Source organism: Eucyclogobius newberryi, unplaced genomic scaffold, assembly GCF_026437365.1.
Source record: "Eucyclogobius newberryi isolate DKJ021-1_F unplaced genomic scaffold, fEucNew1.0.hap1 SCAF_16, whole genome shotgun sequence".
In the NCBI taxonomy this organism is placed as follows: Eukaryota; Metazoa; Chordata; class Actinopteri; order Gobiiformes; family Gobiidae; genus Eucyclogobius; species Eucyclogobius newberryi.
Genome location: NW_027315790.1, coordinates 6,665,448 through 6,683,038, shown reverse-complemented (window position 1 = coordinate 6,683,038; position 17,591 = coordinate 6,665,448). Strand labels below are relative to the sequence as shown.

The 17,591-nt window shown below is 44.5% G+C and overlaps 1 protein-coding gene across 1 annotated transcript; it reads left to right on the top strand.

The window, feature by feature from the left end:
• Window positions 1-893: 893 nt before the first annotated feature.
• nr1d2b (nuclear receptor subfamily 1, group D, member 2b) lies at window positions 894-9,823 on the top strand. The gene is made up of 8 exons (XM_072447367.1): window positions 894-1,035; window positions 3,797-3,970; window positions 4,470-4,558; window positions 5,656-5,800; window positions 5,887-6,437; window positions 6,525-6,710; window positions 8,135-8,345; window positions 8,552-9,823. The coding sequence occupies exons 1-8, from the start codon at window positions 1,017-1,019 to the stop codon at window positions 8,746-8,748; spliced, it is 1,572 nt and encodes a 523-aa protein (XP_072303468.1). The 5' UTR covers window positions 894-1,016; the 3' UTR covers window positions 8,749-9,823.
• Window positions 9,824-17,591: the final 7,768 nt, after the last annotated feature.

Here is a 17,591-nt window from a genome sequence, read left to right as displayed (position 1 = left end):
AAAATAAAAAACACTGCCAAATCCAAATTTATCGGACCACAGTAGCAGGCATTCTCCTTATGCAATCGTATCTAAATAGTAGTTTAGAATTGTAGAGAATTTCTCTAAAGAAAGACTTTTTAATTTAAATAAATGTAAAAGGTGCTATTTTTAAGCTAAAATTTATAGGTGTAGGGTAAAATAGTCCCAGATACATCTTTTAGTATTTAAAATGCAAAAAAACAAACAAAAACAAAACAACAACATAAAATATAAATAAATAAAATAAAATAAAATTAAATTAAATCAAATAAAATTAAATAAAATTAAATACTAAATAATAATAATAATAAATAATAATGTTCTGTTTCTACTTTTTGTGCACGTTCTCCCTTTGCCTATGGACAGAGGAATACACACGAAGTGACCAGAAGCTCTGAGCATTAACCTAAAAGTAACTCTAAACAAAAGAATGTATACATAATGTACATTTCTTTGCGGGACTTTGAAAGTGACAGTTCCCCTCGGCCGCGCGCGCTCCCGGTGTCTCCGGTGAAAGTGTGTCAGTGGGTTACGTTGACCCCGGCGGAAGGAGGAGCCGCAGAACTGGGTCACATGGCGCTGAAAGTCCCCGCGGGACGGAGCCGAGGCGCGGACAGAGCAGACGCGATCTCACCGCAGCACGGAGCTCACGCACCGGCTCTCCGACACCGACCCGCACAGAACCGCATTTAACGACCACAGCGACACCGAGAAGACGCGTTTGTTCCGTGCTCGTCTCAGAGAGGCTTCCAGAACCTTCCGCGGACTTGACGCGACAACTTAAAGCGCACAGACAAAAACTTACGCACAATTAAGTGACTCGTAAAGCGTCGGTAGATTCCGTGCGTTACATTGTTAGACGTTTTGTCGCATTAGCTTCATGTTGTAGGCTTTTTGTGGAGAAAAATCAGCGACTTTACAGTTGCTGAACAAACCAAACAGAAAACGGCTTCAGCACTTAGGTAGTAGAGGAGGAGACCAGAAAGTCCAAGGATATGGAGTCGACAAAAGCGGGTAAGTGTTAAAAATGTGTTTATTTAACCATTGTTTAATGCACGGTTTTCTGCAACAGGCGCAGTACATTTCAGAAAAGGGGTTTAAATGATAGCGAAACTAAGAGAAATGCTGGTTGCTTCATTGTTTTTTTGTATTAATATATAAACAGCCATTAAATTGGAGAGTTATATCTTATAATTTTGAAAAGTCAGGTTATATTTTGTCATTTTGCGCTAATATTAATCTAGGTTTGCAGTGCGGCGCGGCTATTGGCCAAATCGCTGGCTCGCGCGCACTGCAGCGAGCTCCTCTCACATGGATCCGTCAGCCCGGCCATGTGCACCTGTGTTTACCCTGGCCGTACGTCGCCGCTGATTGGCCGAGAGGCGCCGTGACGTAGCCATTGCATAATTTTGTCTTGGTTGGCTGAGCGCGTGGAGCCAGCGCGGATACACGTGAGGCTCGCGGCGGCGGCGGAGCGGTGATCCACTTTGTGCCCGCGAAAAAACATGCTCGCGACACGTGGGGGCGGGGCGAGGGCGGGGATAGGCAGGGAAAGGGCGGGGAGAGGCGTCCTGGGCGGGGCCATGAGGGCTTTTGTCACTGTTGACGCTTTGTTCGGTTAAAAAGCTCGCTTTAAAGGGTTTTTCTGGGAGAAGATTCGGTTTCTGTGCATTATACTCTATACAGACTACATACTAAAAAGACCTTTATTACATAGCCAGTGGTATTGTTGAATCAAAAAGTCAAAAAAGAATAAGCTATTTCTGATTTCCACCAATAACACATTTTATATGTCAATACACAATAGAAATAATTGACTGCTAAAATAATAGTTAGTGACAGTCTTATTTAAAAAAAAAAAAAAAAGTTTGAATTATTTACTTTTAAAGAGCACAGGGATGGGCCATATGGGAGGAATAAATAAATACAATATTTACTTACAACTTATTTATCTTTATCTCAATGTTTTATTATCTTATATTTGGTCTTTACTGAAAAAGTCTTCTATTGAGTTCACAAATACAAACAAGACTTTAAATCAGTGCCATTTAACACTCATATTCAAATTATTTACTCCAAGCCATGTACTTTTATTGATCGAGGATTGGCTGTAAACCTCTTGATTTCAATAAAAAATCCTCCCACAGCGATAAACAATTTAAAACTAAATATGATTTGTATTGTATTGGTTTTGAATGGGGAAAAAGTCCTCAAAATGTGAACGGGAAGTTAATATTCATGAATAAACTACGCAAATATTTACTCTTATATGTATTTCTCTTATCCATAACCGTATTATTACCACAACACGTCGTATATTACCATAAATCATCATTTATACTGCTGTAATTGTCCCTTAGAGCCTGCTCTACTTGTGGCCCGCAGCGCGCCTTTGAGAAGTGACATAAATAGGCCAAATCTGATTGAACACGGCATGAAACATAAACATAGAACTATTTACTCCAATTAATCAGGCTAAGAACAAAGAGACCGAACCCAACCAGAAGTGGTACCCTTTTATTTGAGCGCTTTGGTTGTATTGTCGTCGTAATATTCATTCATTAACAAATTACAAACAGTGTAGCCGGATTGAACTGCCTTTTCAGAATGCCGTTCATTCTATCTTTCATTATCTCCATGTGATCCTGGCTCTATCCTTAAAGCAGGTTATTTTTCTAGTTAAAAAAAAGGCCCTTTATCCAGTGGGTGAATGGTGCAGGGCAGGGCCAGACTGCCTTCTACACTCCCTGCTCAAGCTGATATTATGTAACGCCGGTGTTACCTAATCGTTCTGAGTAGCCGGGTGAGGGGAAATCAGGTCGGGCCCGTGTTGAAGGGGAGAAGTGGCTCAGCGGCGGCAGTGGGGGCCATGTGCCGGGCTCCTACTGGCTGAACACGCCGCTCCTGTTATGATGTGCGCCCTCTTTATGATAAGCCTGTTGCTTCTAGGACGAGGGGAGATGCAGTGGAGCTGACGCTGACCAATGGGACGGCTCCGTTAAGTGAGCGGCGCTTCCGGGGGCTCATTTTAAACCTGTGCACATGTGGCCACATGCTTCCTGCTCATACTTAGCTGTATTGCACTGTGTATCGCAAAAGTATTTATATATATAAGGCCAAGGTTCTCCATCTGACGGGGATTTGCTGTTTTTAGGATGAAAATGTTGAAAAAGAGCAGGTTTTCTTCATGATTGTCTTTATTTTGACAGTTTGACTTATACATGTTTTAATATAACTGAAATGATTGCGTAACAACAATATCACAGTCATTTCCTTTGACACATAAAATCATAACCTTTATCTCTATAGTAACAACAAGCAGTGAAAACATGCAATAAAATCATTCAAATCATAAAAGCTCGTTAGTTGAAGACCATATAAAGAGCCACACATGTTTCTAAAAGAGAGCATGAATGTGTTTGTGTTTGGGGAGCATTATAAAGAGTTATAATCAGGGCGTGTCCACAGAGGGCGTGTCCACAGAGCGTGTCAAACTGTGGTTTCCTTGACATGTGAGAATGTCCCGGTCCAACAGAGGAAAAACATGCGGCTCCATGTGACGTGTGACTCATCATCCTCACACTCACAGCAGATGCGTAGAGTCCTTAACTAGTAAAAGATGATGATAAATAATAAAGGAGTGTTACATTGATGAAGATGAACCGAGCGAGGTCCAGAACAGAATCTGCCCTTTGCTCTACTGAGTGATCAAAGTGAAATAAATAACTGCAGCTCTTAAACAGGACTTTGATGGCGTCTCGTTGTGCTCTTGCAGGTGTCATAACCTACATCAGCTCGTCCTCCAGTCCCGAGTCCTGCCACAGCGACTCGTCCAATGGCAGCTACCAGTCGTCCTCGCCTCCCCACGGCTTGTCCCCCAGACGAGGCCCCGGGGCCCTGCCTCCTCTGAAGGGACGAGGGCCCTCCACCGCCAAGTGTGGCATCACAAGTAAGAGACAATCATGCCATTCTAGACAACACAACAAACGACTGTGATAAAGTGCGACTTGTGAAAATAATGGTAATTGTCCTTTGATAATCATATATGTTCTTTGGAATATACAGACTCAAAAACACATACAAACATACCTTTTTGTAACATACAGTGGCTTTATTTACTCAAAATGCCCAAAATAAGTGCTACTAAAGGATTTTCAGCTTAAACATTTCATTTCATTTTATTTTATTATAAACAACAAAAGAGTTGACAGAAGGTAAAGGTGCAGTCTCATGTGTCAGAGGGTGACACGCCTTATCACGCAGCAGGTAAACAAAGTCAGAGCGGTCAGAGCAGGACTAATCTAGCTTGGAGCAGGATCATTGTAGGTTCACTGTCCAGCACCTTCAGATTGAAAATGACCTTACATGAACCTGGACTATTTTAAAGCTCCTTTTACATCCCCGTGTGAACTCTGAGCATCTCTCCTGTGTGTGCACCTCCTCCACAGAGCTGAACGGGCTGGTGCTGCCGTGCAAGGTGTGCGGAGACGTGGCATCGGGGTTCCACTACGGCGTGCACGCCTGTGAAGGATGCAAGGTCAGCTCCAGAGCCTCTTAAACGGACTAAATGTGTCTTATCTATGGGGTTTATTGTATGGGGCATAATCGTAATAATGATAATAGAAGAGCCCAGACTACACAGAGATAAACACTTACAAACAATTTGAACAAGATCAGAAGTCACACCAATTTGAGAACCAACTACACTTGGAAGATCTCATTAGAAAACTAAGAGGGTTCAGTCATGTCATATCGTTCCCATGTCAGGACCTAGACCATGACACGCAGTTGTAATGGACATGATTTAACGGCAGAAATGCTCAGAACGAGACCAGTGATGATTTATGAACTTAAAAACAGCGCAGAAGATCCAAAAGATGTCACAAGACTGAGAAATGTGGGTGTTTTCTGAGGCTCAGAAGGAGTGGACTCTCTAAACAGGGTTCATCATCAAGTGTGAATGAGGCTAAATACAACTCCTCTTATGTTTTTGATGAGGGAACAAAGTTTAAAAGCTCAAGAAAGTCCATAGGCTCCAGCCCTCTTCACTGGTGTTAGTCACGCCGCCTGGTGAGAGCACACACAGAAGCACCTGCCAGGCAGTACGCCAGCACCCAAACTCCACGCCGTCACCGTGACGGTGGCGTACTTGAAACTGGGTCAGCTTCATCTGCACACAGAGTGGAAGTGGTTCAGCCTCGCTCACAGTCTCACCTCACACCGCCCTATGGCCTAGTTACCCGCGGGGGAGAAATGTGGAGTGAGAGGCATGCAGAGAACTCCAGCGCCCAGCAGTGACAGTTATGTGCTTACCACGAGTAATGAAGCCCCCCAGACGGGCCGCATGAATGTGACGCAGTGTCAGGGCCAGACTCTCGTTCAGGTGTAAGTCTGGTGGGGCCCTTCAATGCACCAGAAGAACCAGGTCAGACCCACATTGACCACTCCAGACTCAGACTGACTGACAGGAAGAGCGTCTTGTACAAACCCTCCAAATGACAGCGTGACTGCTTCACTATGGCAACCGCACGCCAAAAGATCGGTGTGAATATAGTAAGAGTGCAGTGGTGAGTCTGACCTCTGTGACCTCTGTGACCTCTGTGACCTCTGTGACCTCTGTGTGTTGTGTCACAGGGCTTCTTTCGGCGGAGCATCCAGCAGAACATCCAGTACAAGAAGTGCCTGTTAAACGAGAACTGTTCCATCATGAGGATCAGCCGCAACCGCTGCCAGCAGTGTCGCTTCAAGAAATGCCTGCAGGTGGGCATGTCCCGGGACGGTGAGTAGGCCTCTGTTTTGTGATCATGTTTAGTGGGAACTTGTTTGAGGTCCGGGCTCTGACCTGTGTGTGTGTTGGGTGCCCAGCGGTGCGTTTCGGTCGCATTCCGAAGCGGGAGAAGCAGCGCATGCTCCTGGAGATGCAGGGCGCCATGAACAACATGATGAACAGTGAGCTGCAGAGCCCCGCCCTCAACATCCCCAAAGCTCAGGCCTCCAACATGGACGCTACCTCGCCCTCCTCCTCGCCCTGCTCCAGCCAATCAGACTCCGGCTCGGACCCGGAGCCCGTGGTTTCCATGGACACCAGCTGCAGCTCCGGCTCCCCCAGTGCGTCGGACAGCGGTGAGGAGGAAGTGATCGGATCAGTGACGCGTGCCCACCAGGAGACCTTCATGTACAACCAGGAGGCCACGCCCACTGACAACAGCGGGACCAATCACAGCACAGAGCAGCGCCAGGACCATTGGAACCACCACAACAACCTGGTCACCATGGAAACACAGCCAAATCAGGACACCAGTGCCTGTCCCTTCAAAGTGGCCCAGAGCAGCTCAGGACCCGGCCCGGCCCCTGAGGGCCCCGCACACAGGGCCTATGGCCGTCCCGTCTGGAGGGGTGGCACCCGGATGCACCTGGTAAGAGACCCGGGTCTACAAGGGTCATAAATGTCTTTGTCATTGTCCTGAGGCTCAGTCTGACAGGGCCCTCTCTGTGTCCTCCAGGTGTGTCCCATGAACTTGTCCCCTCACGTGGACCCGGACAAGTCGGGCCCCTCAGTGTGGGAGGAGTTCTCTCACAGCTTCACTCCCGCCGTGCGAGAGGTGGTGGAGTTCGCCAAGAAGATCCCCGGCTTCAGAGAGCTGTCCCAGCCTGACCAGGTCAGCCTGCTGAAGGCTGGAACCTTTGAGGTAAAGCTGCCCCTCTCACACTGCTCTGACCTCTGACCTCACACACTGCTCTGACCTCTGACCTCACACACTGCTCTGACCTCACACACTGCTCTGACCTCACTCACTGCTCTGACCTGACACTGCTCTGACCTGACACTGCTCTGACCTCACACTGCTCTGACCTCTGACCTCACTCACTGCTCTGACCTCTCACACTGCTCTGACCTCACACTGCTCTGACCTCTGACCTCACTCACTGCTCTGACTTCACACTGCTCTGACCTCTGACCTCACTCACTGCTCTGACCTCTCACACTGCTCTGACCTCTCACACTGCTCTGACCTCTCACACTGCTCTGACCTTACACACTGCTCTGACCTCACACACTGCTCTGACCTCACACACTGCTCTGACCTCTGACCTCTCACACTGCTCTGACCTCTGACCTCACTCACTGCTCTGACCTCACACTGCTCTGACCTCTGACCTCACTCACTGCTCTGACCTCTCACACTGCTCTGACCTCTCACACTGCTCTGACCTCACACTGCTCTGACCTCACTCACTGCTCTGACCTCACACTGCTCTGACCTCACACACTGCTCTGACCTCACACTGCTCTGACCTCTGACCTCACTCACTGCTCTGACCTCTCACACTGCTCTGACCTCACTCACTGCTCTGACCTCTCACACTGCTCTGACCTCTCACACTGCTCTGACCTCACTCACTGCTCTGACCTCTCACACTGCTCTGACCTCACTCACTGCTCTGACCTCTCACACTGCTCTGACCTCTCACACTGCTCTGACCTCACTCACTGCTCTGACCTCTCACACTGCTCTGACCTCACTCACTGCTCTGACCTCTCACACTGCTCTGACCTCACTCACTGCTCTGACCTCACTCACTGCTCTGACCTCACACTGCTCTGACCTCTGACCTCACTCACTGCTCTGACCTCTCACACTGCTCTGACCTCACTCACTGCTCTGACCTCTCACACTGCTCTGACCTCTCACACTGCTCTGACCTCACACACTGCTCTGACCTCACACTGCTCTGACCTCTGACCTCACTCACTGCTCTGACCTCACACACTGCTCTGACCTCACTCACTGCTCTGACCTCTCACACTGCTCTGACCTCACACACTGCTCTGACCTCTCACTGCTCTGACCTCTGACCTCTCACACTGCTCTGACCTCACACACTGCTCTGACCTCTGACCTCACACTGCTCCAAATACAGAACTGAGTTTTTCACACGAGGGACACATGAATACTGTAGCATAATATTTACCTTCACAGGACCAAATAAACACTGGCCAAAAATATTTAAAGGGGATGTCCCCCTGCATGTCTCCCTGTGTGTCCCCCTTTATGTCTCACAGTTCAGAGTGAGAGCCTGTGTGATCATGTGTTTCCTGTCCCATGTTCAGGTGCTGGTGGTGCGCTTTGCGTCCCTGTTTGACGTGAGGGAGCGCACCGTCACCTTCCTGGGGGGTAAGAAGTACAGTGTGGACTGCCTGAGGGCCATGGGGGCCGGGGACCTGCTCAACTCTATGTTCGACTTCAGCGAGAAGCTCATGAACCTGGGCCTGACCGACAAAGAGCTGAGCCTCTTCACGGCCGTCGTGCTCGTGTCGGCCGGTACGCCAAACACCACATGTACTACATGTACTACATGTACTACTACTACTCTACTGTAGTACTGTACTACTATCTACTGGTGCCATTATTATACGTTATTACTTTCATTAAATGTCTAATGTGTAGCTCATCTTGTCATTTATGTTCAGAAATAATGATGATGTAAATAAACAACAGAATAATAAAGTCCTCCTTGTGCGTTGCAGACCGCTCGGGCATCGAGAACGTGAACTCGGTGGAGGCGCTGCAGGAGACGTTGATCCGCGCGCTCCGGAGCCTCATCACCAAGAACCACCCCAACGAGGCGGCCATCTTCACCAGGCTGCTGCTCAAGCTGCCCGACCTGCGCTCGCTCAACAACATGCACTCGGAGCAGCTGCTGGCCTTCAAGGTCCACTCCTGAGGCCCTTCTCCAGCCCCGAGACTAAAGCAGAACACTGTAGGACCAGAGCCCGGGGCCAGGGCGGGACCACCTGTAGATCCCGGCCCATGAAGCGGGGAACAAACTGTTGAAATCCAATCGTACTGTAGAAGACGCTGCTCCTCGTGAGACTGTACAGTGATGTGTCTGTGTCTGTGTTTGTGTGCAGCAGAAGGCAGGTCTCTATCCAGAGGGGCGGGCAGCGCTAACATGCTAATGCAAACATGCTAATATGCTAATACTAATATGCTAATGCTAATATGCTAATGCTAATATCAGGTACAGAGGAAATAGATTTAGTTGAGTGCTCTTAGATTTGGGTCTCAAAAGTTTTGACAAATGAATTCTGGGTAACTTATCACACTATTTTGTTTTGTTAAATGTCTTTCTTTGGATTAAAAAAACTATTTACAAAGAATATTGAGAAAAAACTGTAAATGGATTCATAGTAGAACAGGATTGGAACGTTCATAGACTGAACAATCACTTTAAAGTCACTGTTAAGGTGAAAACCTCTGGATGGAAATGTGGCTCCTGAGCTTTGAACTGTACAGACAGAAGCACTTTGTGTTTAGTGTAGCCTGGTGTCTTTGCATTCATAGTGCAATATGTGACTTAAAACTATAAAAATGAATCTTCAAACTTCGACCTTAACCACCACCGCTTTTTTTACTCCTCGGCCTCCGGCTGAACATCTCCTGTGGAAATGCTACGAAAGAGTTTGAATTGTCACATTGAAATGGCAAGTGCTGTGTTTATCTGTTTACCTTTAAGTTATTTGGGCATTGCTTTTCCTCGTGTGGACCAGTGGAGACGTTGACGCGGTTTCATTTCAACAATCTTGTTTTAAAGTTTGAGTTCATGTCCTTTTTTTTCTACTGTGTAATGTCCTGGCCGGGAATGAGTCTGCAACGCCACGAGAACATCTTACAGCCCGTGGCAGGTCCAGCTTCACCCGAATTGCTTGAAAACCTTTTGTACAGAATGTAGAGTAGAGTTAGAATAATATGAATAAATAAACTATGATTGTACTTTCACTGATTGTAGTTCAGAGTAAGCTACAGTGTGAGTGCGCTGCAGTTGTTGCATTGGCGTTTGGACTTTGGGGACTCTTCAGAATGTTGGATATCCAGAGCTTCTGACGTTGTGCTCGTGGTTCTGTTCTCTTCCGTCACAGGATTGCAGAATGCATAGATTTATGAATATACATGCTATCATACCGTACTGTATAGATAAATATATCGACAAATAAATTTTATAAATGCACTTTGTGGTGTCCTTGTGAATATGACATGCATCCTTACTGTGAGCTGCTTCTCCACAAACCTGACTCGTACTTGGTGTGGAGGAGCCTGCTCCTGCTTGTTTCCGTGGAAATGTGATTCCATTGGCTATAATATTCCAAAGTATGGCATAAAACGTATGTCTGAAGAAGTGAGGTTTTAACTGCACGGCTCATGAGGCATCGTCCACCTGCACAAAGTGACACACACTTGCTTCAACTTTAGTGAACCAAATGAACACGTTTAGTTCATAACGGATCAGGCATAACATCTGAAAACTAAAAGTGTCTTTACTGGTTGCAAATGTATCTTCAGTCAAATCACCTCAACCTGTGGGCCGAGAACCCCCATGTGGATCCCCAGACTTTTACCTCCCACAGCAGAACATTTTAAATGTATGAATCGTCTTAATCTGAACGTCCTTCAACTGCACATTACTGGCTGCTGTCAATCAAACATCACAAATGACCATCATTTTGCAGGTTTCCTACTTTTATATTTGGGGGTCACAAAGGCCAGAGGTTGGGGGGTCATGAAGGGGTCATGAACGAAAAAGGTTAAGATGAGAACCACTGACCTAACGTGTTAGACTCACATGTTACACACACTCACAAGTTACACACACACGTTACACTCACACTCACATGTTACACTCACATGTTACACTCACACTCACATGTTACACACACACACACACACACACACACACACGTTACACTCACACTCACATGTTACACTCACATGTTACACTCACACTCACATGTTACACACACACACACACACACATGTTACACACACACACACACACACACACACACACGTTACACTCACACTCACATGTTACACTCACATGTTACACTCACACTCACATGTTACACACACACACACACACACATGTTACACTCACACTCACATGTTACACTCACACCCACATGTTACACACACACACACACACACACACACGTTACACTCACACTCACATGTTACACTCACATGTTACACTCACACTCACATGTTACACACACACACACACACACATGTTACACTCACACTCACATGTTACACACACACACACACACACACACACACATGTTACACTCACACACACATGTTACACTCACATGTTACACTCACATGTTACACTCACACTCACATGTTACACACACACATGTTACACTCACACACACATGTTACACTCACATGTTACGCACACGTGTTACACACACGTTACACTCACACACACATGTTACACTCACATGTTACGCACACGTGTTACACACACATGTTACACTCACATGTTACGCACACATGTTACGCACACACATGTTACACTCACTCGCACATGTTACACTCACAAGTTACACACACACGTTACACTCACACACACATGTTACACTCACATGTTACGCACACGTGTTACACACACATGTTACACTCACATGTTACGCACACATGTTATACACACATGTTACACTCACATGTTACACACGTGTCACACAAACATGTTACACACACACACTCACATGTTACAGTCACATGTTACGCACACGTGTTACACACACATGTTACACTCACATGTTACGCACATGTTATACACACATGTTACAATCACATGTTACACACGTGTCACACTCACATGTTACACTCACATGTTACACACACATATTACACTCACACGCACATGTTACAGTCACATGTTACACACGTGTCACACTCACATGTTACACACACACACTCACATGTTACAGTCACATGTTACACACGTGTCACACTCACATGTTACATCCACATGTTACACACACACATATTACACTCACACGCATATGTTACAGTCACATGTTACACACGTGTCACACTCACATGTTACACACACACACTCACATGTTACAGTCACGTGTTACGCACACGTGTTACACACACATGTTACACTCACATGTTACGCACACGTTATACACACATGTTAAAATCACATGTTACACACGTGTCGCACTCACATGTTACACTCACATGTTACACACACATATTACACTCACAAGCACATGTTACAGTCACATGTTACAGTCACATGTTACACACACACACTCACATGTTACAGTCACATGTTACACACGTGTCACACTCACATGTTACATCCACATGTTACACACACACATATTACACTCACAAGCACATGTTACAGTCACATGTTACACACGTGTCACACTCACATGTTACACACACACACTCAAATCAAATCAAATCAATTGATCACTCACATGTTACCGTGTCACACACACATGTTACACTCACATGTTACGCACACATGTTATACACACATGTTACAATCACATGTTACACACGTGTCACACTCACATGTTACACTCACATGTTACACACACACATATTACACTCACACGCACATGTTACAGTCACATGTTACACACGTGTCACACTCACATGTTACACACACACACTCACATGTTACAGTCACATGTTAAGCACACGTGTTACACACACATGTTACACTCACATGTTACGCACATGTTATACACACATGTTACAATCACATGTTACACACGTGTCACACTCACATGTTACACTCACATGTTACACACACATATTACACTCACACGCACATGTTACAGTCACATGTTACACACGTGTCACACTCACATGTTACACACACACACTCACATGTTACAGTCACATGTTACACACGTGTCACACTCACATGTTACATCCACATGTTACACACACACATATTACACTCACACGCACATGTTACAGTCACATGTTACACACGTGTCACACTCACATGTTACACACACACACTCACATGTTACAGTCACGTGTTACGCACACGTGTTACACACACATGTTACACTCACATGTTACGCACACGTTATACACACATGTTAAAATCACATGTTACACACGTGTCGCACTCACATGTTACACTCACATGTTACACACACACATATTACACTCACACGCACATGTTACAGTCACATGTTACACACGTGTCACACTCACATGTTACACACACACACTCACATGTTACAGTCACATGTTAAGCACACGTGTTACACACACATGTTACACTCACATGTTACGCACACACATATTACACTCACACGCACATGTTACAGTCACATGTTACACACACGTTACACACAACCCAACCTCTGGTGTGGTCATGTCACACCAGAGGTTGACAGAAATTGAAAATGTCAGTGAAACTGTCCAGCAGATGGCGCCACTCACTGAAGGCGGATCCTCTGAGCTCCCGTGAGTGACACATGTATAATATATAATACGCACATTATTGTTATTATTACTAACACACCTTTTATCACACACAATGGCCACCACAGGGTTTTGGATTGTCAAAATGCCTAAATGTCAGTTTCATAGACGTTCCCTGTACAGGCCACAAGAGGGCGCTGAGGCTCACTGCCAGAGGATGACAGACACAAGGCCTTTTATTCACTTTGTCAGATGACATAAATAACAGCTGTTTGTTTTGTAGCGGGTTACTTTTTACGGTCTTAAGTTGGACTTTTATTGAATAAATTCCATGCTTTTCATGTTGTGGGCAGATGTACCATAACTGAAATGACTATAACTTAAAGGACCAGTATATAAGATTTGGATTTTAATATAATAAATGTATGACATGAATGTAAACATGATCCTATCAAATATAGATTTTTACAGATAATTGTAATGCTGATTTATTTTTACTTACAATAACTTGAACATGAGGACCAAGTGGTCGATGTTATAGTTTTAATTCCTTTTTTGAGTTTTTGGGAGAAAGACACAGTCTAAATAAGCAGGATGTGTTAAACATGTGTGAATGAAACAAAACACAAGCCCAGGTATGTTTTTGATGAGGACGACGTTAATATCACAGAATATGAAATAAAAACAGCACCAACATTTCTCAAAACCATCTTTATTCTCAACATCCAGTTCACATTAGCATCATTCATTCATCGTCACGATTCAGAATTCTCAAAATTCTTCCACATTCAGGCGGGACGCCGCCCTGAGTCGACTGAGGGGCGGTCAGCGCTCCCCAGTCGATGTGAGTGCAAGGCGCTGGATTTTGGACCATTTCGTTTTTAGCAAGCACAAACCCCCTGGACACACAGTTCTCACGGCTGTCTCTCTTTGTTTTCCAGTGTGTGATGAACGAGGAGACACAGAAGCACACGAGGACAGAAGTCGCTGTGGTTAACGTGAATGGATTTTCCTGTAAATGCTGGTATTTTGTATGTGTCGTTGTGCTGCTTTTTAGTGAAGTTTTACTACTGCAATATTTTGTTTTCAAATCTTGCTAGTTTTCATTCATCTTTTATTGTTATTTTAACGCTTTGCAAAACATTTAATGCGAACAATATCCGTAAAAAAAATCTGCAGTCCAAAAATATACATCCATATTCCTTTATATGGTAAAATAGCTTTCTATGGTGCACATTATGTTATAGTTTGAAGCTGAGAACCCAAGTGTAACGTCTGGGAGAGACATCGGCACCTCTGGAACATGATGGAGGCATTGATCAGGTTCATGAACGCCCGGGAAATGGTCACGTCAAACATTCACTGCTATGTTCCATTCAAAGTAGCTGCACCTGATTTTTACCATCTTAAAAATGTGAAAATCTCACCAGGAGCTTTGTGGAGCGGAGTAGAGCTTCCTACAGCGTTCTTAAAGCTTTTTTACGTCTGCCTTTCAATTCAAACAACATCTCATGGTGTTCTTGTGAAAACAAAAGCCATGCAATGGTTTTGACGTTCTTACATTCTTCTCTAGTGGAGCTTTCCTGATGCACCTTTAACTCAGTCTGATATTTTGATGTGTATTCTCTGCATGTGCAACTCGAAGCGCTGTCAAGTCGACCGTAAGAAGATCTGAAGAGTTTACATTTTCGATGTTATTATTTGCACCTTTTACGGCTCAAGCTTCTGCATGAACGGGAGTTAGCGTTTGTAGCCGCTGTGGTTGGGAGTTCGACACCTTTGCTAACTGGTTATATTTCAGAGTGAGCCAATCCAACATGGCCTGTGTTTAATATCCAACAGTTAAAATATTGATAGTAATTATAGTACATCTTCCTTTGAGTGGCTCTCTGCTGTAAGTGTTTGTGAACTGCTCCTACGCTGAGCCTCTGCAGTTGTAAATGCACGGTTGACCTGATGTTGACCTTATGCTACTGTTGCTAACACAGCTCTACACAGAGGTAATAAACACATACATAAACTGCAATGTACTGCTCGTGATTTTTCCTCCGACTTGACAACTGTAACTCAAAGGAAATGTCACTCCGAGGTCCGAGTTCTGACCTCCAAGGGCAAATGGAACGGAGTATTTAATGCAGAGAATTCACAGCGGTCTCATTTTGACACTAAGAGCGTGCTTTTACAATATTCGTGCAGGTAAAATGTTAAAATCCGGCACAGCAAGTTTAACTAAGACTGTGTTAAGCTGTAGACCTATGTGCGCAAATCAAAATAAGATTACCAACTTATCAACCCCAACTGTGTTTAAGCATGTAATAATTATAGATAAATAAATAAACCAAATATATTATTATTAATGCTAAGTTTGTAATGTTGCTATGACAGAATGGCCCTTGTAGTTTTCCAGGAACCTAAATCATTCCAAGGTCAGAGGAACGTCCTGCGCTAACGGGGGCTATAGTTCCAGGTCCTTGTTTTCCTGCGCCTGAGGTAGAGTGTGCAGAGACAAACGAGCCGCTCACGAAAACGCTCTTACTGCTCAGAATAATACACGTGTTCAGACGGTCAGCATCAGACGTGACAGCTTTATCCTGAGTCTAGTCTACGATGTGAAAAGAGGTAAGTGTGGGTTATGCCGTAAGTTGTAACCATTGCTAAACTAACAGTGATGTAGTCTGTCCCCTGCTAACATGCTAACCTGGTTATGGAGGCTACACACAGGTCTCCAGATGTAGTGAAAAGTGACAGAGTTGACCTGATTTAGTTCCTGAGCTTAGTTCCCGGGACTTTTGGTCCACTGAGATAATGAAAGATGTAAGCTACCACTGTTTGAGGGCGTTGAGATCACATTGTAGAAGATGTTGTTAATTATGCTTAGTTTACTCTCTTTTTACAAACTCTTCCCTTGACCTCTGGTTAGTTACTGCGACCACAGCTTTATTAATATATTTAGTGCAACTTAACTACACTTTTCACAGCCTTAATAAAGCATGAACAAATACTTTACATTGTTTTTGTTGTTTTATTTATCCTAATTAATGTGTAGTTGCAACTATGCAACGACAACTTTATCTATAATGCACTTTAATTTTATTTTTTTTAAACCCATAATTGTACGTAATTGAAAAAATAATTAAATATTAAGCAAATATCTATATTTCATATGTTTAAATAGAATATGTGAATTATTATAATATTATTCTACAGTAATTTAACCATATAGGATTCAGAATAACTTTACTTCCTAAACTGAACCTCCCTCATTATTGCTACAGAGGCAACGTTGTACAAGTGTCAGTGGTGAGTAATAACCTGCTACAGTCGTGTATAAAATGTAAAAGTCTACAACTCTGGTTTTTACCTGACAGCTAACGTCACATGGCAACGCACACATTTATCCTGATCACATACATCAACTCATTACTTTAGTTTATTTATGTAATGAGATAGAGACATTCTCTCTTTGAATGACATGTTTGAGTTTGTGGGACGAGGACATTATTGTCCAATATCTCAAAAGCTAGCTTTACTTAAGCAACAACAGATAAAGAACTTGATAAGGCAAAATGGAAACAGAAAGTAAATTTGAGTTCTGCTACTCACTGTCAATAGAATCAAATGATGTCAGTGCATAACCTCTATTCATGAAATCCTTTTAATTTGTATAATCCAATCAAACGTGCCTTTGATCAGCCAATCAGTAACCAACACGGACGTCAGAGTCGGTCGAGTAAACGTGCACTGCACACGTCTCAACCTCGTTTAATACGATCAGGCGGCACAGACTCCTGTAAACACGCTAACATCTAAAGAAGCTAACCTCCCAGGTACGTGAACATGATCAATGCTTCCGTACAGGTGGCCCCTGCAGGTGCCCCCGTGCCAGGTGCCCCCGTGCCAGGTGCCCCCTTACAGGTGCCCCGGTACAGGTGCTCGTCCCCTCCCCTGCCTGTCCCTCTGATTGTCTGTGCATTTATTGACTTTGTAGAGATGTGTAAATGTGAGGTCCGGCTCGTTCAAACACTGCAGCGAAATCCATTGCTTGGATTAAAAAGGTGAGTTCACAGAAAGAGAAAACGGCGTCAGGAGAAGTGTATGAGCGTCATTTACAAAGCCTGTGGCTGTCGCGTTACACACGACATGAAGAAAATCAGGACAAATCAAAGAAACAAACCAGCCAAAAGAGCAGGAAAGGAAAAAGCACAAACATTTTACAAGTTTATTCCAGCGTCATTCCCAGTGTACGACGCTGAATGAACCATTATACGCTTTTGTTTTTATGGGTGGTTTTTGCAGCGATCTCCCACCATGAGTATG